Source organism: Dipodomys ordii, unplaced genomic scaffold, assembly GCF_000151885.1.
Source record: "Dipodomys ordii isolate 6190 unplaced genomic scaffold, Dord_2.0 Scaffold65, whole genome shotgun sequence".
Classification (NCBI taxonomy): Eukaryota; Metazoa; Chordata; class Mammalia; order Rodentia; family Heteromyidae; genus Dipodomys; species Dipodomys ordii.
The window spans coordinates 6,741,141-6,763,810 of record NW_012267281.1 but is presented as its reverse complement, the minus strand read 5'-3'; the positions used below and the strand labels follow the sequence as shown (position 1 = coordinate 6,763,810).

Here is a 22,670-nt window from a genome sequence, read left to right as displayed (position 1 = left end):
AAGGAAGGAAGGAAGGAAGGAAGGAAGGAAGGAAGGAAGGAAGGAAGGAAGGAAGGAAGGAAGGAAGGAAATGTGTAGCAGGAGCTTAAAGTCACATGGGTCATGGCACAGCAGCTAATTTACTATAAAGAATGAGAAGTGATTGAGAAGTTCAGAACTTGGGTTCTACTCTCCCCTATCCAAGTCTAGACATACATACTTCGACAAATGAAGAGGATGGATAAACACCTACATTCCTGCCAAGTCCTAAAGTGACATAACTCAACTTGCACTCTACCACCTGAGCCATGCCAGGCTGGCTAAAGTGACATAACTCTAAGAGAGAGATCTATTACACACTGAAGTTTCCATTTCTGTGTGTGTGTGTGTGTGTGTGTGTGTGTGTGTGTGTGTGCGCGTGCGTGCATGCGCACGTATGCGCAAGTATGTTCTGGTCCTGGGTATTGAACTAGGAGCGTGGGTACTGTCTGTGAGCTTTTCTGTTCAAGGCTAGCACTCTACCACTTGAGCCACAATTCCACTTCTGGCTTTTCTTGGATGGTTAATTGGAGATAAAAGAAATGCCCAGACTTTCCTGCCAAGGATGGTTTTGAACTATCATACTCAGAACTTAAACTTAACCTCCTAAGTAGCTAGGATTAGTCAGAAGCCACCAGGACACAGACATAAAGTTTCCATTTTTAAAAGATACATGCTGAGTGTGGTAACACACTCCTGTAATCCCAGCACATGAGTTTGCAACAAAGGGGATCAGCCAGGGTTATGAGTAAGACCATCTCAAAAAATAAATACATAAAAACACACAATGTCAACATACCTAATTACTATTACTATTTTTGTCGCTTGTGGGGCTTGAACTCTAGGCCTGGGCGCTGTCCCTCAGCTCTTCAGCTCAAGGCTCTACCATTTGAACCATAGCACCACTTCTGGTTTTCTGGTGGTTAACTGGAGATAAGAGTCTCACGGATTTTCCTGCTAGCTTTGAACCTCAATCCTCAGATCTCAGCCTCCTGAGTAGCTAGGATTACAGGCGTGAGCCACTGGCACCCAACTTAATTATATATATATATATAATTTTTTTTTTGCTTTGAAGTTATTGGCTCAGCAAAGGTAATTCTCTGTCGATCATGGTATGTTTTTATTATGTGAGGCCTGAGAGAAGTAGATTATGAGAAAGGATAAACAGAGGCACAGAGTCTCTGCAAGGGATATAAGAAAAACTAGGAGAACATAATTTGAGAAGGAAAAACAGCTGCAGAAGGGATGGCATTTCATCTTGAGTTGATAAGGAGCTTCTGGAAATGCAGATCCTAATTGAGAACTAAAAATAATACAGTAGGAGGAGATCGAGCACCCTAACAGACTGCTCTTTCCCCGTTCTGCTGTGGCAGCCTCCGCCACCCCTCCCCCTCCCCCTTGTCTGCCCTTCCAACAGTGGCAGCACTGTGGCTGGGCCTCAGCCTCCTTCCTGCTTTCTGCTCCCAGCAGGAAGGACACAGGAGTGTGCTGTGGTCCTGGTGGCATCTCAGAGGCCGTCTCTGTGCCTATCTCACACCATCACCCTGTGCCTGGCCCCCTCCCTCATACAAGCTCCTCTGAATGCATGCTACCCAGTACACGCAGTGTACTGCATTTAGTGATGCAGTGGGAGAGAGAGGAAAAGTGATTTTAACCAAGGTCACACCATGACCTTGATGGGCTACTTACTGAGGTTCCAGACAGGAAAGCTGCAGGTGAAGAATGAACAAAAGGAGAGAACCCCCTGGACCAGCTGACTCTTACCTTGGAGTCGTAAGCTGACTGTTTGATGACCTCGGGCGCCATCCAGAAGGGGGTGCCTACGAAGGTGTTCCTTTTTATCTGGGTATCTGTCAGCTGGCCAGCCACTCCAAAGTCAGCCAGCTTCACCTCTCCATGTTCAGAAAGCAGGACATTGGCCGCTGTGGAGAAGAACAACCGTGGCAGCCGGACATAGGCTCCGGGCATCCTGGAGGGTGTGCTTTCTCTCCCAGCCCAGGCCCAGGGCTGTGCTTCCGGCAGCCCATGCCCAGGAACACAGGGCGGCAAAGCCCTGCGGGCTCTGCCTCCTCAGGTTATTGCAGAGGGACGAAAGCAAGTGCTCTTACCTTTAATATCTCTATGGATTTTCTTCTCTGAATGAAGATAATCAAGTCCTTTCAGTATTTCTCTTAATATGGTGGCAATCTGCGTTTCATCTAAAGGGCCAGGCTCCAACTACCAAGAAAAAAGGGTTGTTACAATTACTTCAGTCATTATCTGACACATAATTTGAGATAAGGGGCAATATCCATGTTAAGTAGACAAGGATAATAAAAACCTCTTCACTTAAAGCAGTTTTGCTTAAACAATTAAAATCTATTAAAGAATCCTTAAAAAGCAGAGAAAATATGACTGCTGAAGGAAGCAAGGCCAGCTGAGAATCCATGGGAGAGAGAGCCCCCCCTGGACACCTTCGCCACAGGCTAGGCCAGGACGGAAGCCGGGCAGGGCTGTGCACCCCGGGACAGACTCCCAGTGCAGGCAGGACCCGCCCTGTGGACTTCCTCACCTGACTGGAAGGCTCAGCCCTGCAACCAGAATAACAAGTTGTGGACAGAAGCCTGGCTCGCACTTGGCAAGCACAGGCTCCCAGTTCAATCCTCAGGACCACAGAAAATAAAACTAAAAACACAAGTTCTAGGAAAAGGGAGAGAGAGACCGGGGAGCTCACCGCTTTCTAGAACGGAACTTTGACCAGGATTTTGAAATCTGCATTTTTAAAGCTCTCTAACTGGGGAAACCATAGCTAGAAGAGGTTATTTATTTTTTTGTTGTTGTTGTTTTTGGGTCCAGTCGTGGGGCCTGAACTCTGGACCTGGGCGCTGTCCCTCAGCTCTTCAGCTCAAGGCTAGCGCTCTACCACTTGAGCCACAGCGCCACTTCCGGTTTTCTTTTTCTTTTTTTTTTTTCTTATGTGGTGCTGAGGAATCAAACCCAGGGCCTCATTCATGCAAGGCAAGCGCTCTACCACTGAGCCACCTTCCCAGCCCCTAGAAGAGTTCTTTTTTAACACCTTGAGACTATTACGTAGTACATATACAATGAAAATTATTTATTAGTTATCCCTAATAAGGCACCAGTTACCTCAGAAAGCTTTTATTCTGAGAAACTCAAAGAAGTTGCTACTACAGACTCTACAGCATCCATTCTTGTACAGAGATGTAAGGAAGAAATGGCACATCACTTGCCCCCATGTGAAAGGAAAATCAGACAGGTTAAAGAGGTCAGTTTGGATCTGACATTATGTCTCTGTCACCCAGAGGCAAGCAAGGGACTCAATCACACAGATCCAAGCAGCAGAACAAGGCCTTGCAGCAGAGCTGTCAGAGCAGGCAAGTTACTAAGTGGATTCAATTCTCCTCCATGTTGTCTCTGTATTGATTTCTAACTTGACAACCAATGCCACCATACCCCAGGCTGAAGACACAGCCCTGTGATGCCCACAGTCAGCGTTCAACGGACACACATACTGCATACCATGGGAAACACACACTAAGGCACCCCTTGCTTGTCTCCTGCCCTCACTAGATGTCCTGTGTGACACCCAAAGGGCTTGTGGGGGTCCTGAGTGGGCAGAGAGCCTCATTTTTTCCCCGTTATTTGACCTAGAGTCTCATTTTCAAGAAATATACTGAAAATATTACATTCCAAAGCCCAGGGTCTCAAACATGCTGTCTCACGAGTCTGCCCTCTCCACATCTGTTTCTCAATGTTCACAGAATTACAAGTTCAAATTCTCAAAACAAGGAAGATGCGTTATTCTCATTCTGTGGGAAAGGCGAGTGCTGAGATGCTGCTTCCTCGCTCCTGTGTTCACTTCCACAACACCGGAAACAATCCAGACATTCAAAACCACGTGCCAAGTCCTGGTCTGTGTCAAGACCCAAGCAGATGGCTGGATGGCTTGGGCTTACCCAGCCTCTCATGCAGCCCTGGACAAAAGTGTCAGGCTAGCCGGGTGCTGGTGGCTCACGCCTGTAATCCTAGCTACTCAGGAGGCTGAGATCTGAGGATCATGGTTCAAAGCCTGGCCAGGCAGGCCAAGCCAGGCCGTGAGACTCTTATCTCCAATAAAACCACTAGAAAACCGGAAGTGGCGCTATGGCTCAAGCAGTAGAGCGCTTGCCTTGAGCTGAAGAGCACAGGGACAGGGCCCAGGCCCAGAGTTCAAGCCCCATGACCTACCAAAAAATAAAAAGCGTCATGGCAGCCTGGTTTCACAAGAGATGAGAAGAGAAGCTGAGGAAAACTAACTGAAAGTCTCTCCCTGGATTAGTAAAGTCTCTGCCACAGTGTGAGCCTTCTTAACTGTGGCTTGATCTCCATTCAACTTTGGTTTACATGCCTGAGTGGGGAGAGGAGGAGAGTAAAGAAACGCATTCCATTTGGGTGGGGGTAAAACCCTCCTTGGCATCTGTAATGGTACATTTTGGTTGTCAACTTGGCTAGCTAATGGATAGCCTGATAGTGTAAAGCACTTTTCTAGGCATGTCTCTAATGGCATTTCCAGAGGAGACTAACATTTGGACCAGTGTACTAAGAGAAGATGGGCCTTTACCCAGTGCTGGCGGTCACCACACAACCTGTCCAGGGCCCAGGCAACCAAGCCACCATGGAAAGGCAAATCCACCATCTCCTCTGGAGCTGCAGCGCTTGCCTTTGGGCATTGTCACTCCACATTCTCCTACCTTTACCTTTGGGTGCTGGCATTCGTAGGAACCCTTCTCCACTTATCCTAAACTATGAGCATAGACTGAGCCACACTACTGACTTCCCTGGCTCTCCAACTCACAGACAAGACTACTGTGAGGCTTGTCAGCTTCTGTTATCACATGAGCAATTCTCCCTAATGAAATCCCTGTCATCCATCCATCCAGCCAACCATCCATCTATCCATCCCTCCCTTCCTCCCTTCCTCCCTCTCCCAACCTCCTTCCTGGTCTCTGTCCCTTCCCCTGCTGGTTTTGTCTCTGTGGAGAACACAATGAAAAGTGTTGAACCCACTACAAATGTTATTTGTGGCTTGGGGGCACAGGTCACATGGTAGTGCACTTCCTGACATGCACAAGGCCCCGACCAAGTTCAGTCCCCGTATGGAAGCAGTAGGGGCCCCACAGCAGCTCTCTCAACCATCAGTTCCTCCTCCTTAGGAGGAAGTCTGAGTCACAAATGAGTACACTTTGCCATTACAATTTCTAGACAGGGCAACACCATCATTAAAGCATCGTAAACTTTTAAACGAAGAATGGGGAGGAGGCCTGAGACCAGCCTAAGCTGGTCTTCAACTTGTGATCCTCACAACTCAGACTCTCAAGTGCTGGGATTACAGGCATATACACCATCACACTAGGCTCTTAAAAGAATAAATAGACTGCCTTAAAAAAAATGCAGACTACATTCCATCTGTGCATGACTTCTAATTCCCTGTCCCTTCTTCCTCTACCCTGCAAACCCTCAGTTGGGCAGCAACACACGTCTACATAACTCAGTTGCACGAGCAGATGGGACACAGGCACCCTCCCCAGCCCTGGCACTGAAACACGGGCAGCTGCTGAGGACAAAGGCTGCAGACTGGACAGCCATGGCGACCTCAAGTGTGAGAACGAAATCAATTTCCATCTTGTGCGAAACACTGCTCTGAGCCTCGACAACAGCAGCTCACCCCAAATGCGACTGATGAGCCATCTCGTTCTTGCAAAACTGTGTTGTAGACTCATGTTGAAGTTTGCCAAACATTTCTGCCTGATTAAGTGACTGATTTATGTAGCAAAGGTCCTTCTTAATTAGATTTCAAGGCTGTCCCTTAGGTTTTCTGGCAACACTGACTGATCTTTTAATCAGCAAAAAGCTCAGACTCCTACTAATCCTCACCCGGCTCCCGGGGCCCTCCAATGGCTTGTCTGACTTGTGTGGCTTCCAATGAGATACACCTGCCCTGTGCCACACCCTGCCCCCCCAACCAGCTGCGGGATGCTCCAGGCCAGTGGGGAACCCGCTCTGTTTACTATAGGACCCCAGTAACGCAGCATCACACACAGCAGGTCCCCAACAAGAAAAAGCTGGAGGGCTGAGAAGGTGGCTCAGTGGTAGAGCGCTCGCCTTGCATGCATAAGGCCCTGGGTTTGATTCCTCAGCACCACGTAAGCAAAAAAGAAAAAAAAAAACGGAAGTGGTGCTGTGGTTCAAGTGGTAGAGTGCTAGCCTTGAGCTGAAGAGCTGAGGACAGCGTCCAGGCCCAGAGTTCAGGCCCACGACCGGACGAAAAAAAAAGAAAAAGCTGGTAACTGGTTCTGCACAAAAACTGTTTGCTCACTGGGCCACAAAAATCCATCCCACTGGAAGTTAGTGTCCTGAAGCCTGGAACCCTGGAGACAGCCAGACTTGAGTGATGACTGACACAAGGGGATTCCAGAATATATTCCAAGCAGATCAGAGTGGTAGGGTTCAAGAGAGGAGATTCTACGAACACTTAACTTCAAATTTTTATATTTATTATCGTTTTTATACTAGATTCTGCTTTTTTTGTCTTTTAAGTAAAAATGAATGCACACTGGGATAGTCACCTTTCCCTTCCTAAGCCTCAGTACAGGACGCTCCTACAGTAATAAACTGTTAGCACCCACTTATTAGCAGTTTAATGTTTTTAATGGTGAAAATTCATTTATTCAGCTATAGTAGTATCAGTTGAGGTGAATGGGGTTTGAAGTTGGGCCTTGTGCTTGTTAGGCCAGTGCTCTACCACTGAACCACGCCTCTAAGCCCTTTATTACACTGCTTATTTTTCAGACAGGATCTCATGCATCGTTTGAATCCAGTTTCAAATTAAGAGAGTCCAGTGATTTTTTTTGGGGGGGAGGGGGAAGGGGACTGGGCTAGCCTTAACCACAATGCTCCCTATCTTGGCCTCCCAAGTACTAGGATTATAGGAGTGAGCCACCTGTACCTGGTTTGTTTTTGTTTTTTGGCACGTCATGGGGGCTTGAACTCTGGGCTTGGGCGCTGTCCCTGTGCTCTTCAGCTCAAGGCAAGCGCTCTACCACTTGAGGCACAGTGCCGGTTTTCTAGTGGTTTACTGGAGATAAGAGTCTCATGGACTTTCCTGCCCAGGCTGGCTTTGAACCATGATCCTTAGATCTCAGCCTCCTGAGTAGCTAAGATTACAGGCGTGAGCCACCAGCGCCCGGCTGTACCTGGTTTTTAAAGTCTTTCAAGAAACCCTCCCTCTCAAAATAATTGTTTTCAATATTCAAAACAATTACCATACCCCATTATTAAAATACGTCCCCCTATAAGGTATGCCAACAGAAGTGGGATGAAAGATGGAAAAAGAGACGAGAACGGCAGAGGTAGGAAGCAAAGAAAGGTGTCACAGTCAGTGGGCTCCAGGGCCTGTGAAGTGGGGTCCACAATCCAGTGCCATCCCCTAATCCAGTGGTTCTTTTCTTTCCTCATTTCTATGGAAGACTCTGGTGGGTGCAAACGCAATGCCTGTTTCCTGTCACCAGGGCCACTGAGGCAGGCGATGCTTGCTATCACTCACACACTGTGTTTGATGCAAAAGTGAGGGCTCTCCATTTCCTTCCAACTGTGTTTTCAAAAGCTACACAGACATTAATTCAAATAAACTAAACTGTAGCACCAACATTGAATACGCTAAGCACTGAGACTAGAATGGCTATTCTGAAGGACTCAATGTCAGAAAGAAAAAAGAAAAAAAAAATCCCTGTGCCACAAATAAAATTCATTTAAATGCAAAAATAACAGCATAAAGGAGGAAATTTTCTAAGTCCCTACAGTATTTCCCAAAAGAGTTAAAATAAAAATGACATTTTCTGGTAATATGTACATTTATGCAAAGGACCACATTATGTGTTCAGGGTTTTCTCCCCACACCATTGCTTACATAAAACATTTTTTCCTCAAAATTTTCCTTTTTGACACTACTTTTGACCCATTTTTTTTTAAAACAGTTTATAGCAGTCTAACTTTCTAAATTGGGCACATTCACTTTCTAAACATACACACGGTTCTAGAAGTTTACCTTTGCAGAAAGCTACCTAGAAGCTTGGCACCATGTGAAGCTTCCTGGCTTCCTTGGTGAGTAAAACTGTAGACTGTAGCTTCAAAGCCCTGCCTCCCTTGGTGCTTGTGAGGACAGAGAGATAGCCACGGGCCCAGCACCCTGCGCCAGGCTAAAGCCAAGGATTCCCCCACCTAGCGGGTCCCTCTCTCTCCTAGCCTGTTTTACTGGCTGGCCACACTGTAGGGTTGAGATGGCAAGGGTGTGAGGTGACATGGTGGGTTTCTAGGATGAGGTAAGTTGTGCTAGCGAGGACTGGTCACCTGTGTATTCTCTACAAAGCCCAACACCAAGTCCTGTGTGACTCGACAAGCAAAGCACCTGCTCCTAGATTCCACAATCTTCCCAGAGCTGACTACAGATCTCAAAGGCAAATCCAGAGGAAGAACAGCCCTGGGCCGGGGCTGGTCCATCCAGACATACTGTACAAAAATGGCCACAGCTCCAGCCTTTTGCCTGCCCACTGAGCCCACACGTCATCCAGCCTCTGCCTCTGCCTCCAGAGATCAGTGTGATACATGTATTTGGGAGTTAAGCTACTGTCAGAACTGTAGAACCACGGCAGTTACCAACTATATAAAAGCCAAGAAACTTGTTCGGGAAAATAACCACCACATGTTCTCAGGTAAGAAAATTCCAGACAAAAGATTGCTCAGTGGTGTCTCTGTACAGGAACAACCAAACTCCTTTCAATGTTCAGTACTAGGTGAGAAACACCAAATACATAGAAATAGTTTGGTACTTTTTTTCATGCAACTTGAAAGAAGGGGAGGCAATGGGTTCAGAATCATCTTTCAAAGCAAAACTAAGCAGGAACGGGCTTGCACAGTACTTACCAGGTCCAGTGCGGAACCTCCTCCAAGATACTCCATTATTATCCACAATTTAGTATCCTGTGCAATCAAAAACAATAGAAAGTTACTTTAAACAAAACCAGGAAAACCATTTCAAATAACTGAAGAGAGACTGTTGCTATTTTGGATCTAGACAGTTCTCTAAACATGTATCAGCATGGAGAGTGCGCCTGTGTAACAAGTGCACAGTGCACCGCAGATGCAGGGTCAGGGGTCGGGCATTGGTCCCAACCTACGGGGGGAGCAAGGTATGCTGCACCTGAACAGCTGCTCCTGTCCTAGGCCTGCAGCTGGGCATCCAGTACAGCACCTCCAGGATCCTGTGAACAAAGGAGACCACACACTGCTCTCCAGCACAGGTGCCAAGGGAGCCTGGTGTGTGCAAAGGCAACCAATTTCCAACATCCTCAAAGGTACTAATACTCTCTTCTGAACCTTCCAGAAAAGCAGGCTTGGCAATAACAGTGTCCGTGTCCTTCAGCCCTACCTCCTCACACTGCCTGACTGCAGCATCTTCTGCGGCCTCTCTTGGAGGACAGAGGATCAGGGCACAAGTGTAACTTCCTGGGGTAAGCGCTGTACACTCTTCAAGCCATTCAGAGAGGAGCCACAGAAGATGTTGTGTCACTTAGTGACCCCACTGTCAAACCTTAAAGGCCTAAGCCTTCAATGGCTACAGACAGCTTTGATACAGCTGGGGTCTTATCCAATTGCCCACAGTATGCCTCACTTGGCTCATCATCCCTTGCTATCTTCCTACTGTTTGTGGTTCTTTTACTGCACCTGGGGAAGTACCCTGATCTTAGATGTTGTACCCAAAGGACTAAGAAACATCTGGGACACACCAACCATCACAGATAGAGAAGGTGTCCCAATTCCCAGGCCTCTTTTGCTTTGCACTTCCAGTCAGGAAAATTCTTCTGTCTTTCTTCCCTCTCCTTGCCTTGGGCAACTACCTCTGTCCAAGCTCACTTTAGGTATTTTCCACTTGACAGCAATCCAAGGCGCCTTATACGCTGGAGCGCAGGATTTTTTTTTTTTAACTTGGTCTTCAGAACTAAAGGAAGAAAACCTAAGTTAACTGTATATTCACAGTGGATGCCTAATAAATGACAGCAAGTCCAGGCTAGCTGGGAGACACACAGCCGTAGATGGCAAGTGTGTATTTGCTCTACGCACACAGGCATGGGGGTCATTCACTAGCCATTCACACTCAGAAAACTACCCTGCACAGGCTACAACAGACCTGTTTCCGGGTTTCAGGAAAATGAATGTTTTGTACCTTCCTTTCATTCCATTGCAGGCCCACTGGCCCATTTCCCTAGCCGGGGCCTCCCTGAAGCGCAGACCAGTGTCTTTCTGGATGACATCAAAAATCTAAATTGCTTTTCTTGAGAGGCCCTGGGACTTTTGGCCTGTATCTGTACTCTCGACTCAGATCTCATCCCTTTTGTCCCACCCACCCCACACTGGGTTTGTGGCCAAAAAGATAAACTCTGCACTGGGAGGGAAGGTCCCCTCACAGTCTGGCCTCTAGGCAGCAGGTTGGGCAAAGCCTGGGTAACCCTGGGTGCAACCAGGCTACTTCCTGAATGGGCCAAGCACAGTGGCCACACCCTCGGGCTGGGGTGTTCCAAAGCCCCACCCTCCCAGACAATTAACTGAGGCTCTCTCCCTAAACCCATCATTTACCCAGCTTCTTCCTAATAAGACACACAAGGCAGGCCCCACCCAAACACATGCCTAGCACTTTGCCAAAATGCCAGTGCTCCTCACCTACCCCGGCAAGGTCTGGTGTCCCCACTGCCACAGCTCAAGAACTAGGGCACGAAACCACATCAGAACGCCTCACAGCACTGAAGTGGCTTCTCACCCCCAGGTGTGTGATGACTGTGGCTGTCACCCTGAGAACATGACACAGCCCTCCACAGGCTTCCCCACTGCCTCGAGTCGCTGCTCGCCTGCATTCCCAGCACTCCCTAGGCACGAAGAAAGGAACAGCTACCAGCCAGCAAGGAGGCCATTGTGAATGGCATTGTGATACAATTTTCTTGTATGGGAAATAAGGTCATGTATTAGTAAGTCAACTTAGGAGTCAAACACTTGCAAAGGTACAAAAATAGAGAAACCTCCTCTCCCCCCACCCCCGACCCCCAGTCTGTCCAGCCACACAGCCAACAGGCCACGGGTCTCATGTAATCTCAGAGATAGATCTCATGATAGAAAAGCAAGTCTCTGTAACAACTTCGCCCTCTTTTACCCAGTTGGCAACATACATACACAACAGACATGGCATTTGCCTTTTACTGAAACTTCCTTAGACAGCATTCCTAGAAATCCAGGAGTTTGGGCTTTCTTTTGTCCTAACTAGTCCATGTCCTCCTGACATCAGGCTGTCTCTATTCTTCCATTATCAAAGCCAGGTATGAATTTTAATAGACTGGCCAATGACTCTTCAAGGGGTGGTCTCAGGTAAGAATGGTTGTTCTAGCAGTGCACACTCACACCCAGAATCCTACCTACTAGGAGGATGAAATCTGACAATTGTATTCAAAGCCAACTAAGGCAGGAAAGTTCATGAGACTCTTATCTCCAATAAACTAACAAAAAGCTGGAAATGGAGCTGTGGCTCAAGTCACAGAATGCTAGCCCTGAGCAAAAGGAACTCTACAGAGAGTGCCCAGGCTCTGAGTTGAAGACCAGTACCACCCCCCCCACACACACACACAGATTGGTTGTTCTATCGTCCTTTAAGAAGTTGGAAGCCGGGCGCCAGTAGCTGTAATTCTAGCTACTCAGGAGGCTGAAATCTGAGGATCACAGTTCAAGCCAGCCCAGGCAGGGAAGGCTGTGAGACTCATCTCTAATAAACCACCAGAAAACCGGAAGTGGCACTGTGTCTCAAGTGATAGAGCACTAACCTTGAGCTGAAGAGCTGAGGGACACCACCTAGGCCCAGAGTTCATCCACATGACTATGCTCCGGAATGAGACCTTTCTTCCCTCCAGCACAACTGCCCTCCATCAAAAGAGCAATCACAGCCAACTACTGGAAATTCTGTATCATGAATACGTCATGAAACTCCTAGAGTGAATTCTACAAGAGTGAAGTATTTCTAGCAACTACAAGATTATCCTTTAGCAAGGTAAAAATTACAATGATCAACTAACTATACAACACATGTCAGAAGTATCAAGACACAGTTTAACTGTAAGCAGAGATCAAAGAAGACCAAATAAAAGGCTGAGTAGAGCTAAGAAAAGCAAGGCATTAGCCTTGAGCTCAGGGACAACAACCAGCTCTGAGTTCAAGCACCAGGGTGGGACACACATATACATCCCGCCCCCCAAAAAAGTGGAGGGGAACTTAACTCAAGGGTTCACTCTCTCTGCCCTCCCTCCTGTAGTCCCCCTTCTCTCTCTGCTTCCTGGCTGTCCTGAGGGATCTCTTGTGATCTCTTGTACCATACCATGCATCAGGAATTTATTCATAAATATAGGTGCTTTAGAAAAGAAAACATATAACTATCTTATCCAAACAACCAGCTGTGTTTATTTAAATCTCCAAACATAGGCTTACATATGCAGATCATGTATACTGAGACAAAGAGAAATTCATTTAAATACTTAAATTATAGGTAACACCAGAAAGAATATAGCTAACATTCTTCTTGTGGAGGTAAAGTATTTAGCTTAATTTAATAGTTCTACCATTCAACTTTCTGGACAGAAAAACTTAAAATGGAGCTGCCAAATATCTCTAGGGACTTTCTTCAGTCACAGGAGAACAGTGAAGGCAGAAATCCTGTCACCATCTCAGAAACAGTATACATACACGTTTCATATTCTCTTCAGCACAGAGCCTACCATTTATCTCCCATACTTGCATTCCCCTGTGATATCAAAGCAAGATTTCCTTGCTGATGTTTTTAGCTCAAAGAAATGAACAAGCTGGCTTTCCCCTGGTGGGGCGCCCAGCACCATTTCCATGCGCCCCAGAAGCACAAGGGCAAAATTCTTCCAAGAAACAAGCCATCTTGTTTCCTTGTCTCTTCCCTCAGCAGTTGCAGCTGTGACAGGCCATCAGGGATGTGGCTGGTGACTTCCAAATGGCAAAGGAAGCTGAGGAGGGGGGCTGGCCTCCTGAAGCACGCCAGAGGGACCCGTCCCACCAGGAGGCCCATGTAAGCACCAAGTACGTCCTCACACAGTCAAGAGCAACAAGCTTGTGCAAAGGGCATCTCCAAGTCCTGTGGCTAAAGCCATAAGAGGAAACAAACCTTCATGTACTGCTCAGAGGAAGGGGGAAGGAGATTCTCGTGGGGGGGGGGGGGAGTCAACTCCAACTGTGCTCAGCACTACACCAGAGTGGCTAGCACTAGGCTGGAGTGAGCTGCTACAACAGACAGAGAGCCATAGCTCAGTCCATCAACCAAAACCCAGTGGGTCCCCAAGACGACGCCTCTGGGTGTGTCTTCACACAGGAGCAACAACCTGGCCACTGGAGAAGAACACTGCCTTGTTCCTGAACCAAGTAAAACTCCAACTTACAGACATCTGGGGAATTACTAAAGAGCTGTGCATTAGACTGTGTTTTTAAAAATCTGGGGGCTGGGAAGGTGGCTCAGCGGTAGAGCGCTTGCCTCGCATGCATGAGGCCCTGGGTTCAATTCCTCAACACCACATAACCAGGAAAGGCTGGAAAGGCACTATGGCTCAAGTGGTAGAGCGCTAGCCTTGAGCTGAAGAGCTCAGGGACAGTGTCCAGTCCTAGAGTTCAGGCCCACGACCAGCAATAAAAGAAAAAAAATCTGTATGATTTTTTTCCTTTCAAAGAGACTATTTACCGCGTACAGGGCACTGCTTCTATGTAATCATAAACCCCAAATCCAGTTTTTTCAGAGTATACAGTAGATTCACTAAAGCCCACAGAGCAAAACAATAAAGAAGCAGCATGGAAATAGGGCAGACATTTCAAAATAACTCTAAAATCAATTATGTTTAAAAATAACCACCAAAACCCTAAGAAAATAACCCAGGAGTCCCAAACAGATAATAAAATTGACAAATCACCTCATTTCCTGGTACACACGCCATTCTCCCTTCCAAGTCTTGCTACACTTAGGGTGTACCACATGGGACCACCATTTCTAGAAACTGCCATCCCAGGCCACTGCTCACTCAGACCTAGGTCTCAGCTACATCTGTCCCTTCCTCCTTCCCCCTCCTACTCTTCAGGGCTCTGCTCCAAAGCCCCCAAACCCTCTCCAGCCCCAGCCCCAGTCCTGTCAGCCCTGGCCACCTGCCAGTTCTCCCTCCATGGCAAAGTTCATAGTGAACAGTTCTCGTCCTGCCTGCCAATCACAGAGTAAGGTGCCTGTTAGTTCCCTCTGTATCGGCCTGCCACGCCACAGATAGCAGGTGATGCCCCCCAAAACCAGGATTTCAGAGAACAGGCCAAAGCCTATCTCAACCACACATTCCCTACCCCACAATGTGTTGTAACTTCTGAGAAACTAAAGCGCTCCCAAAACACAGGTGGCTCAGCAGTTTAGGCCCTGCCAGTCAAAGGCTACTCTGCCTTCACTTCTGGCTGCTCAAACCTGGCTCTTGCCCTGCCTCTGGCTTGTCTTTCATCTGGATAAAAGGACAAAAGGCATCATCCTCCTGTCCCTGGAGCAGAAGTGGGTAGACACCTGGATTTGCTGAGAAGCTAGCACAGGAACATGCTGTGAACTCAGGTAATCACAATGACCCCAGCAAGAATGATCAGAGCAGCTAGCTGTGCACGGCAGCCAACAACTCACTGGCCCTCAATCCGCTATACAAACTTTGCTACGGAGTGCAGCTGTAGAGAAACACAATGGCAAGGGCAATCTTTCAGAACTGGTTGTGGAGTTTCTAGAATTGGCTCTCTAATCTGATCAAATTTGAAGATGCTAAAGATGCCATTTCCAGCTGTTAAAAAAAAATCACTCATGGAGGCTGGGAAGGTAGCTCAGCAGTAGAATGCATGCCTTGCAAGCATGAGGCCCTGGGTTCGATTCCTCAGCACCACATAAACAGAAAAAGCCAGAAGTGGCGCTGTGGCCCCCGTGGTAGAGCGCTAGCCTTGAGCTGAAGAGCTGAGGGACAGCGCCCAGACCCAGAGTTCAGGCCCCATGACTGGCAAAAAAAAAAAAGAGCTGAAGGACAGCGCCGAGGCGCAGAGTTCAAGCCCCATGCCCAAGGAAAAAAAAAAGTTAAGGGGAAAAAAATCACCCATGATATGAATGTGGAAATACTAAATAGTCATAAAATATGTGCATTAGACAGACATGCGAATACTTGTATACTGTATACTGTTTTGTTTTGTTCATTATGGTCTTTCTTTTTCTTAGGCAAGATATTGCTATGTAAGCTGATCTTGAACTTGAATCCTCCTGCCTCTGCCTCCAAATCACTGGGACTATGGTCACATGTCACTACACCCAACTGCACTGGATACTTTTTTCCATTCTTAGAGGTGAAGAACCAAGTGACTTCTCAAGGTTTTTGGAAATGTAAAGAATAGGGCAAAGTTAATTTAAGTTGTAAGTTACAGCTAGAGTCACTGGGCAAAACCATGAAAGGATGAGCTCAGGGATTCAAACGCTCAGCTCAAACACCACCACATCCGTCACCTAAGTGCTGCAGAGGGCCCTCGGGTAGCCTTACCTCCCGCAGCCCCAGGAATGGCAACACTGAACATCAAGCACACCCCTGCCGTGCGGGACGCATGGGTACAAGTAAGACCTCAGCTGTGAAGCGTCACCACAGCTGAGTGGGAGATGACCAGGTCCTGAAAGCTAGGAAAGGACATGTGCCAGGGACACTGAGCCCCTCTGCGAGTGAGTCCTCCCTTCTGTCCTGTCTGCTCTGCCCACTCTGTGCTACTGCCCTGTCCTGTCTGCACACCAAAGGAGATGCCACTGTGGATGGGACAGAACGGGGAAGCGGAGCTGACCTGAGGGTGGGAGGTGTGTGGACAGAGGCAGGCATAAACAGTCCAGAAACTTTGCAGATTTGTCTCCTACAAATCATTAGCATACAGAAGTGGTGCTGTAGCTCAAGAGGCTCAGGGGCAGCACTCAAGCCATGAGTTCAAGCCCTAGGACCAACAACAAAAGGAAACCATCAAGCATAGTTCCTGAGAGCCTCCAACTCTGCTCCATTGAAAACAGCTTCAAACAAAGCTGCTTGATGTGTTCACCCTTTAAAACTGCTTTTACTCAAGACAGTGACGGCTCACGTTCCTGGGGAAGCAGGTGACATTTCAGTGCACACATGGCGTGTGATCATGAGAGCAGAGTGAGTGGTGTACCTATCACTGCCGACACTAACCATCCGGATGTTGGGAACATTCGAAATCCTCTCTACTAGCCAATTAGCTGCTGCACACCAGTTGCTCTACTGTGCTATAGAATGTAAGTTTTTTCTCCCACCTGGTAACCATTCCCCTCTCTCCTTCCCTCTCCACACCCTTCGTAAGCTCTGGGAACTACTATTCTCTAAGATGAATTTTCTAGGTTTCACATCCTTATAAAGCATTTTTTCGGGGTCAGTTGTGGGACTTGAACTTAGGGCCTGGACACTGTCCCCAGGTGTTTTTACTCAATTCTGGTTTCCTAGTGGATAACTGAAGGTAAGAGTCTCACAGACTTTCCTGTCCAGGCTGGCTTCAAACCATGATCTTCAGATCTCAGCCTGCTGAGCTGCTAGGCTTACAGGTGAGCCGCCATCACCTAGCTTATAAAGCATTTGTAAAAAATACTGACACATGGTCTAATGATCCAATGCATAGTCTAAGGGTTTCCTGAACCTGAGCAATTGAAATCAAGGAGTTGAAAGACATGACTGGGCCACCGAGTGGGGGCACCCACATTCGCCAAGCCTAGTGTGTACACTGAGGTTTCCACCTCTGGATGAAATGACCTCTCCCCTCTCTAGTCCCTTTGGTTCATGGAGACCTAACTCAGCAGCAAAGAGAATTCACAGCTTGGTCAGGCTCAGTGCGGAGCCCCACACCTACGAGATAACGCTCATGAGCCACGTCCATCCCAAGGCAAAGAAAAGCTTACAAGTATTTTTAGGAGTTGAGAAAAACTGAAATAGAAAGCTTTCAGGGAAATACAGTGCTAATCAGAACTCCTCAGTCTATACATTAAGATTCTAACCTACTGCTCCTTTCCGCTCTTGTGACTATCCTGTGTACAAAAATTCCTTGTTTCCATCCAGATGCTGGTGGCAGCTCACACCTGTAATCCTAATGAGGACTGCACATCCAAGCCAGTCCAGGAAGAAAAGTCTCTGAGACTCTTATCTCCAATAAGCTACCCAAAAAACCAGAGGCGGAATTAAAGCTCAAGTGGTAGAGCACTAGCCATGAGCAAAAGAAGCTCAGGGAGAGCGCCCAGGTCCTGAGTTCAAGTCCTAACGACCCGCACACACATGAAAATTTCCTTTGTTTCTTAACTCGCAAGACATACACAAATTACTGACAGCTTATGTTCTCTCTCTCTCTTTTTTTTTGGTCAGTCATGGGGCTTGAACTCTGGGCTTGGGCGCTGTCCCTCAGCTCTTCAGCTCAAGGTTAGTGCTCTATCACTTGAGCCACAGCACCACTTCCACAGCTTATGTTTTCTCAAATCCCACAGCATCACTTACAAAATTCATAATTTAACCATTATTCTATTTCAGTAATTGTGAAGCAAATGGATGGTGAATGTGCTTTCTCTCTCTCTTACACACACACACACACACACACACACACACACACCCCTTTCTGAGGACATGAGCTGGAGAAACCACACTAAGAGGGCTTCTATACCGTGGACTTGGTAGATTACTGAAATGTTCCTAGAGGAAGGGGAGGAATCACAATTAAATACTTTTAAGAAGTGCTGACTATTAAGACTACTTTAGTCTAAAAAACTTTGAGAAGTTCTAACACAAACTTATTAAACCTGCAGTGGCTTACAGCTGTAATCCCAGGTACTTGGGAAAGACCAGCATGGGCAAAAACTTGCACTAGCAAGACTCGATCTCTAAAACAAGCTGGTGCAGTAGTACATACCTGTGGTACCAGACAATCAAGAGGCAGAAGCAAAGATATTAAGATCTGAAACCAGCCCAAGACCCATTCGGGGGGGGGGGGGGAGACAAAAAACTGAAAGCAAAAGCGCTGGGGGGTATGGGCTCAAGTGGTAAGCCCAAGTCACAGAGTCTAAGCCCTAGTACTAAGGGAAGGAGAAAGTAAAAGAGGGAGGGGAGGTAGAGAAGCTGCTAAACCCAAGATGTCCAAATCTATCTGATCAGGCAGTCCCTACTGCTACCTCACTACCATTTCCCAGAGCAGGAATCTCTGCTGCTTTCATTCAATCCTTTCCCCAAGCCCCTCAGCCCCCTGCCCCCAATCCACTGACCTCCCTACAACCCACAAAGCTCATCAGATTCAGACAGACTGAGCAGGCCTAACTCAATAAAACAGACATTAGAGCTATGCGCCACTGTTCTAGAAATTAAGAGAACAATGGGATGCTGTGATCTGAGATCACACCTGACTTCGGAAGGCTCACCCCTCCTCCACGCCCAGGCCACCTCTTCTCTGGCAGAAGGGGAGTGAAGCAGGCACACCGGGTCAACTGGCCAGCACATCAGCTTTCTAGAACCTACCTGGCCATCATTCAAATCATCACTTCAACTCTAAAATGAGGACACAAGCAGGAAAATAGAGAGAGAAAAGAAAGGGAAGCCACAGCAGAGGGCTCCAACAATATTTATATCACATTACTCACACCTCCTGTGTGCTTCCAGACTCCGAAGTCTCTAATTAACCAAAGTGACTACAAACAGTTGCCTTTTCAGAAACTGAAGGGGGTTCACCGGCACAACCCCACAGGGGGCCCTGATGCTGGGCAGGGACCTATGTCCTCCCCACCTTCCCATCAGGCAAGGGGCAAGAGGGAGGCCTGGAGAAAGCAGAGAAGATAGAGCGCCAAGGGGCTGCAGTGGCTGCACCTGCCTGTCACACCTGTCTGTCAAACTCTCAGGGCACAAATCCTTCATGGGAAAACTTAAAACCAAAACCCACGTTCGAAGGGGTGGGAGGTATTCAGCAATAGACAGAAAGGCCTCCCTCAGCGGAGGCCCACTCTCTCATCAGCTACAAGCAATTCTCAAATGTGTACATTTCCCCAAAGACACAAAGTTCTCTTCTTTCAACTCTATAACATAACCTTAAAAAAAAAAATCCACAACACTTCATTGGCATCTGACAATTTACAAAGGTCACAACCTTTTAATTAGGGGGAGGGGGAACTAACGTATCTCACTAAGAAAACAAATCTGCTCTACCAAACAAGAGAGGTCCAGCACTGGTGGTTTGTAATTCTAGCTACTTAGGAGGCTGAAATCTGGGAATCAAGGTCCTAAGCCAACCCAAGTAGACTGATATGAGACTCTTATCTCCAAATAAAAATAAAAATTTAAGCCATAGGTAGAACTGTGGTTCAAGTGGAAGACCACTTAAAGGAGAAAGCCAAGTGTGAGAGCAAAAGCCCAGAGTTCAAACCTCAGTACCAGCCCAAAAAGAAAAGGAAATTGGTTCCTGGTCAGTTTAGAGAAGAGGCCACACATGAGGGCTACCTAGGAGCAAGACCTATGGTAGCCGGGTGGTTAGTCTGCTATAGGCAGCTGGCAGCAGGTTACGTAAAATATCCTGGCAGCCCTAGAGGAAGAGGAGGTTGATTTGTTCTAGAGAGGGGGACAAGACCAGGATGTAGAGATGGGCTTTCTGAATGTCAACGGTCACAGGACCTTTGCTGGGCTACGATGAAAGTACGGAGTCCATCATGTCAAACTGAGCCTCAGGGCTGTATTCTAAACACAACCTCAAATCCCCATTGGTGCCTAGCAGTGAGCACAACTCGCACACAACATATAAGCCACATGAAACCCAACTCAGACCCTGAGCAAACACTACCACTGAAGGCATTCCAGAGAGCATTAGGCCCTGCAGTGGACAGAGTCCAAGTTCAGTTTCTTCCACCAAGGAGATGACCTGGCATTCCCTGTAGAAGTCATGCACTCTCTTAGATCAGAAGAAAAACCTTCGGCGCCTCCCTCTCCAGTCCCACCAGGACATAAGCCACATGTGCCATCACAGCGCTCTTCCCTGTGGCTGGCATTCTTTGGTTCTTGTTTTCCTGATGTAACCTCACTAGACATTTTCACTACAAATCACTTTCCCTGTAAGGTAATGTAAGAGTTGAGGTATTGGCAAAGTCAATTAAGGAAGGAAATTAACAATCATTAAGTATACTCAGGTACTTTCACCTACTAATTGCATTTAATCTTTGCAACAATGAAGCATATAATGTAAATTTCCATATGCAAATGTGAAGCAGTAAAGTTTTACAAACAATCCACTCAAAGCCACACATCAACATGAGTGATGGTAAGATTCAAGTACAGTGACTTTTTTTTTTGTGGGGATTGAATTCTGGGCCTGGGCGCTGTCCCTCAGCTATTCAGCTCAAGGCTAGCACTCTACCACTTGAGCCACAATGCCACTTCTGGTTTTCTAGTAGTTAATTGGAGGTGAGAGTCTTACAGCCTTTCCTGCCTGGGCTGGCTTTGAACCTTGATCCTCAGCTCTCAGCCTCCTGAGCAGCTAGGATTACAGGCATGAGCCACTGATACCCAACTACAATAATTTTGGACACCAAAATTTCAAATTCAATTTCAAAATGTTACATTTGACCTGCGACATATTGCCATCCTTTGTACAGTAAAGGAAAAAGAAAGGATTCCCATTCAATTCTGATTTCCTTTAAATACTCATTGTGGAATATCAATGGTTCTCAAAATTTTCCAACCTTTAATTCATATCACATCACATTTCCACAAAATCAAAACCTACACCCTCACTTTTCATATCAGAGCAGATTTATGTAGCAGATCAAATCAGAAGCAGAGTCCCACTCTATTCATCTGCATTTAATGCTAACTTCCACAGAATTACGTCAGCCATTTTTTAACCAATTCTTCCCACTCCTCCCCCACCTACCCCCCAGCCCCCCAGTGTCAGTCACAAGGCTTCAAACTCTCAGCTTTTTTTTTTTTTTTTTGTCAGTCATGGGCCTGAACTCTGGGCCTGGGCGCTGTCCCTCAGCTTTTCAGCTCAAGCTAGCGTTCTACCACTTGAGCCACAGTGCCACTTCTGGCTTTTTCTACTTATGTGGTGCTGAGGAATTGACCCCAGGGCCTCATGCATGCAAGGCAAGCATTCACCACTGAGCCACCTTCCCAGCCACTCTCAGCTTTTTTAGCTCATGGCTGGTGCTTTACCAATGAGCCATACCTCAAGTCCAGCCTTTTTCCCCCTGGTTCACTGGCTTCAGGACTGGCTTCAGATTGTGACCCTCAGATTTCGGCCTTCCGAGTACCTAGGATTACCTAGGTGTAAGCCACTGGTGTCTTTTTGTTTTTTTTTTTTAAACCAATTCCAGTCTTCTGAAAGACACTCACTCGTGTGTGAGCTCAGTGAAATGAACACTGAGCACAGAGGCTTGGGCTTCCTCCATGAGGACAGGGAGACCTGCCATGCAGTCTGACATGGCCAACTGCTTCCAGGGGGCCAGAGAACCACACTAAGCACCCATCTTCCCGTCCCAAAGAACTGGGCAAAGGCCAAGGGTAATTTGGAGTGCTCTATTATTACAACTTTGGCTTTATGACCTTATCTAAGGAATCCTCTCCTCATCTAGCATTGCAGAAGTCAAAAGTAAATTAACTTGCTTATTCATCAACAGCAATTCTCAGTTGCAGTTTTTAAAAACAGCATTAACTCAAGCTGAAAGTATTATTAATTATCCTTAGGGAAGCCTGAGTTTTTACTACCCATAGCCATCCTAAAATAAAGTGATTAATGGTTATTGTTATAATGAGTAAGAAAGTGTTGGTGAGAAAGTCTCACTCTATTGAAACACTGTCTCATTTTAAAGAGGTATCTTTCTATAAGTGACATCTAAGATGGCAGGAGCATCCACGCCAGGTTCTTTTGATGGCCAAGGTCAAAACCTCTCCTTCCTCTGAAGACCTGCAGTGGTGCTGGAGTCCCTCAAGCCTGCCCCGGCCCAGAGCTGCCTAATTAAGTCTCACCTTCAAGTAGGATCCGTAATATTTGGTTACATATGGACTGTCACACTGACTCAGCACTGTGATTTCCTGTTGAATGTCCTCAATCTCATCTTCAGCTTCTTCCAGATCAATGATTTTGATTGCCACTACTTTCTGAGTCCGATTGTCAATGCCTTTGAACACCTCGCCAAAAGAACCCTTCCCAATTTTCTCTAGCTTCGTAAAAAGCTCCTCTGGGTCTGCTTTCAGGTTCTGTAAGAAAGAAAAGAGGAGAAACATTAAAACTTGTGGCCCCAACTATTTCTTCACTTACTGTACTTACGACACAGAACACCTCCGGCTGGGACACAGCTGTAGGTGAGGACCTGAGTTCTAGTCCTCGCTACATCTCCACGCAAACCAGGAGAGACAGCAAGTAACTAGAACAGCTACCCCACTGAAGTAGAAAAAAATGGAAAAGACTCCCAGATTTTGTGTACATGAAAATTAAAATCTACATGTTTACTTGAGTGTGTT

At 46.9% G+C, this 22,670-nt stretch overlaps 1 protein-coding gene across 1 annotated transcript in view; it reads right to left on the bottom strand.

Moving 5' to 3' along the window:
• Stk24 (serine/threonine kinase 24) overlaps positions 1–22,407 on the bottom strand; it is a 35,521-nt gene extending 13,114 nt beyond the window's left edge. The window contains exons 1-4 of the mRNA XM_013023008.1: positions 22,176–22,407; positions 8,977–9,033; positions 2,127–2,235; positions 1,783–1,940 (exon numbers count right to left, since the gene is read on the bottom strand). Coding sequence (XP_012878462.1) covers positions 1,783–1,940; positions 2,127–2,235; positions 8,977–9,012 — 303 coding nt within the window. The 5' untranslated portion in view covers positions 9,013–9,033; positions 22,176–22,407. The remainder of the gene's footprint in view (positions 1–1,782; positions 1,941–2,126; positions 2,236–8,976; positions 9,034–22,175) is intronic.
• Positions 22,408–22,670: the final 263 nt, after the last annotated feature.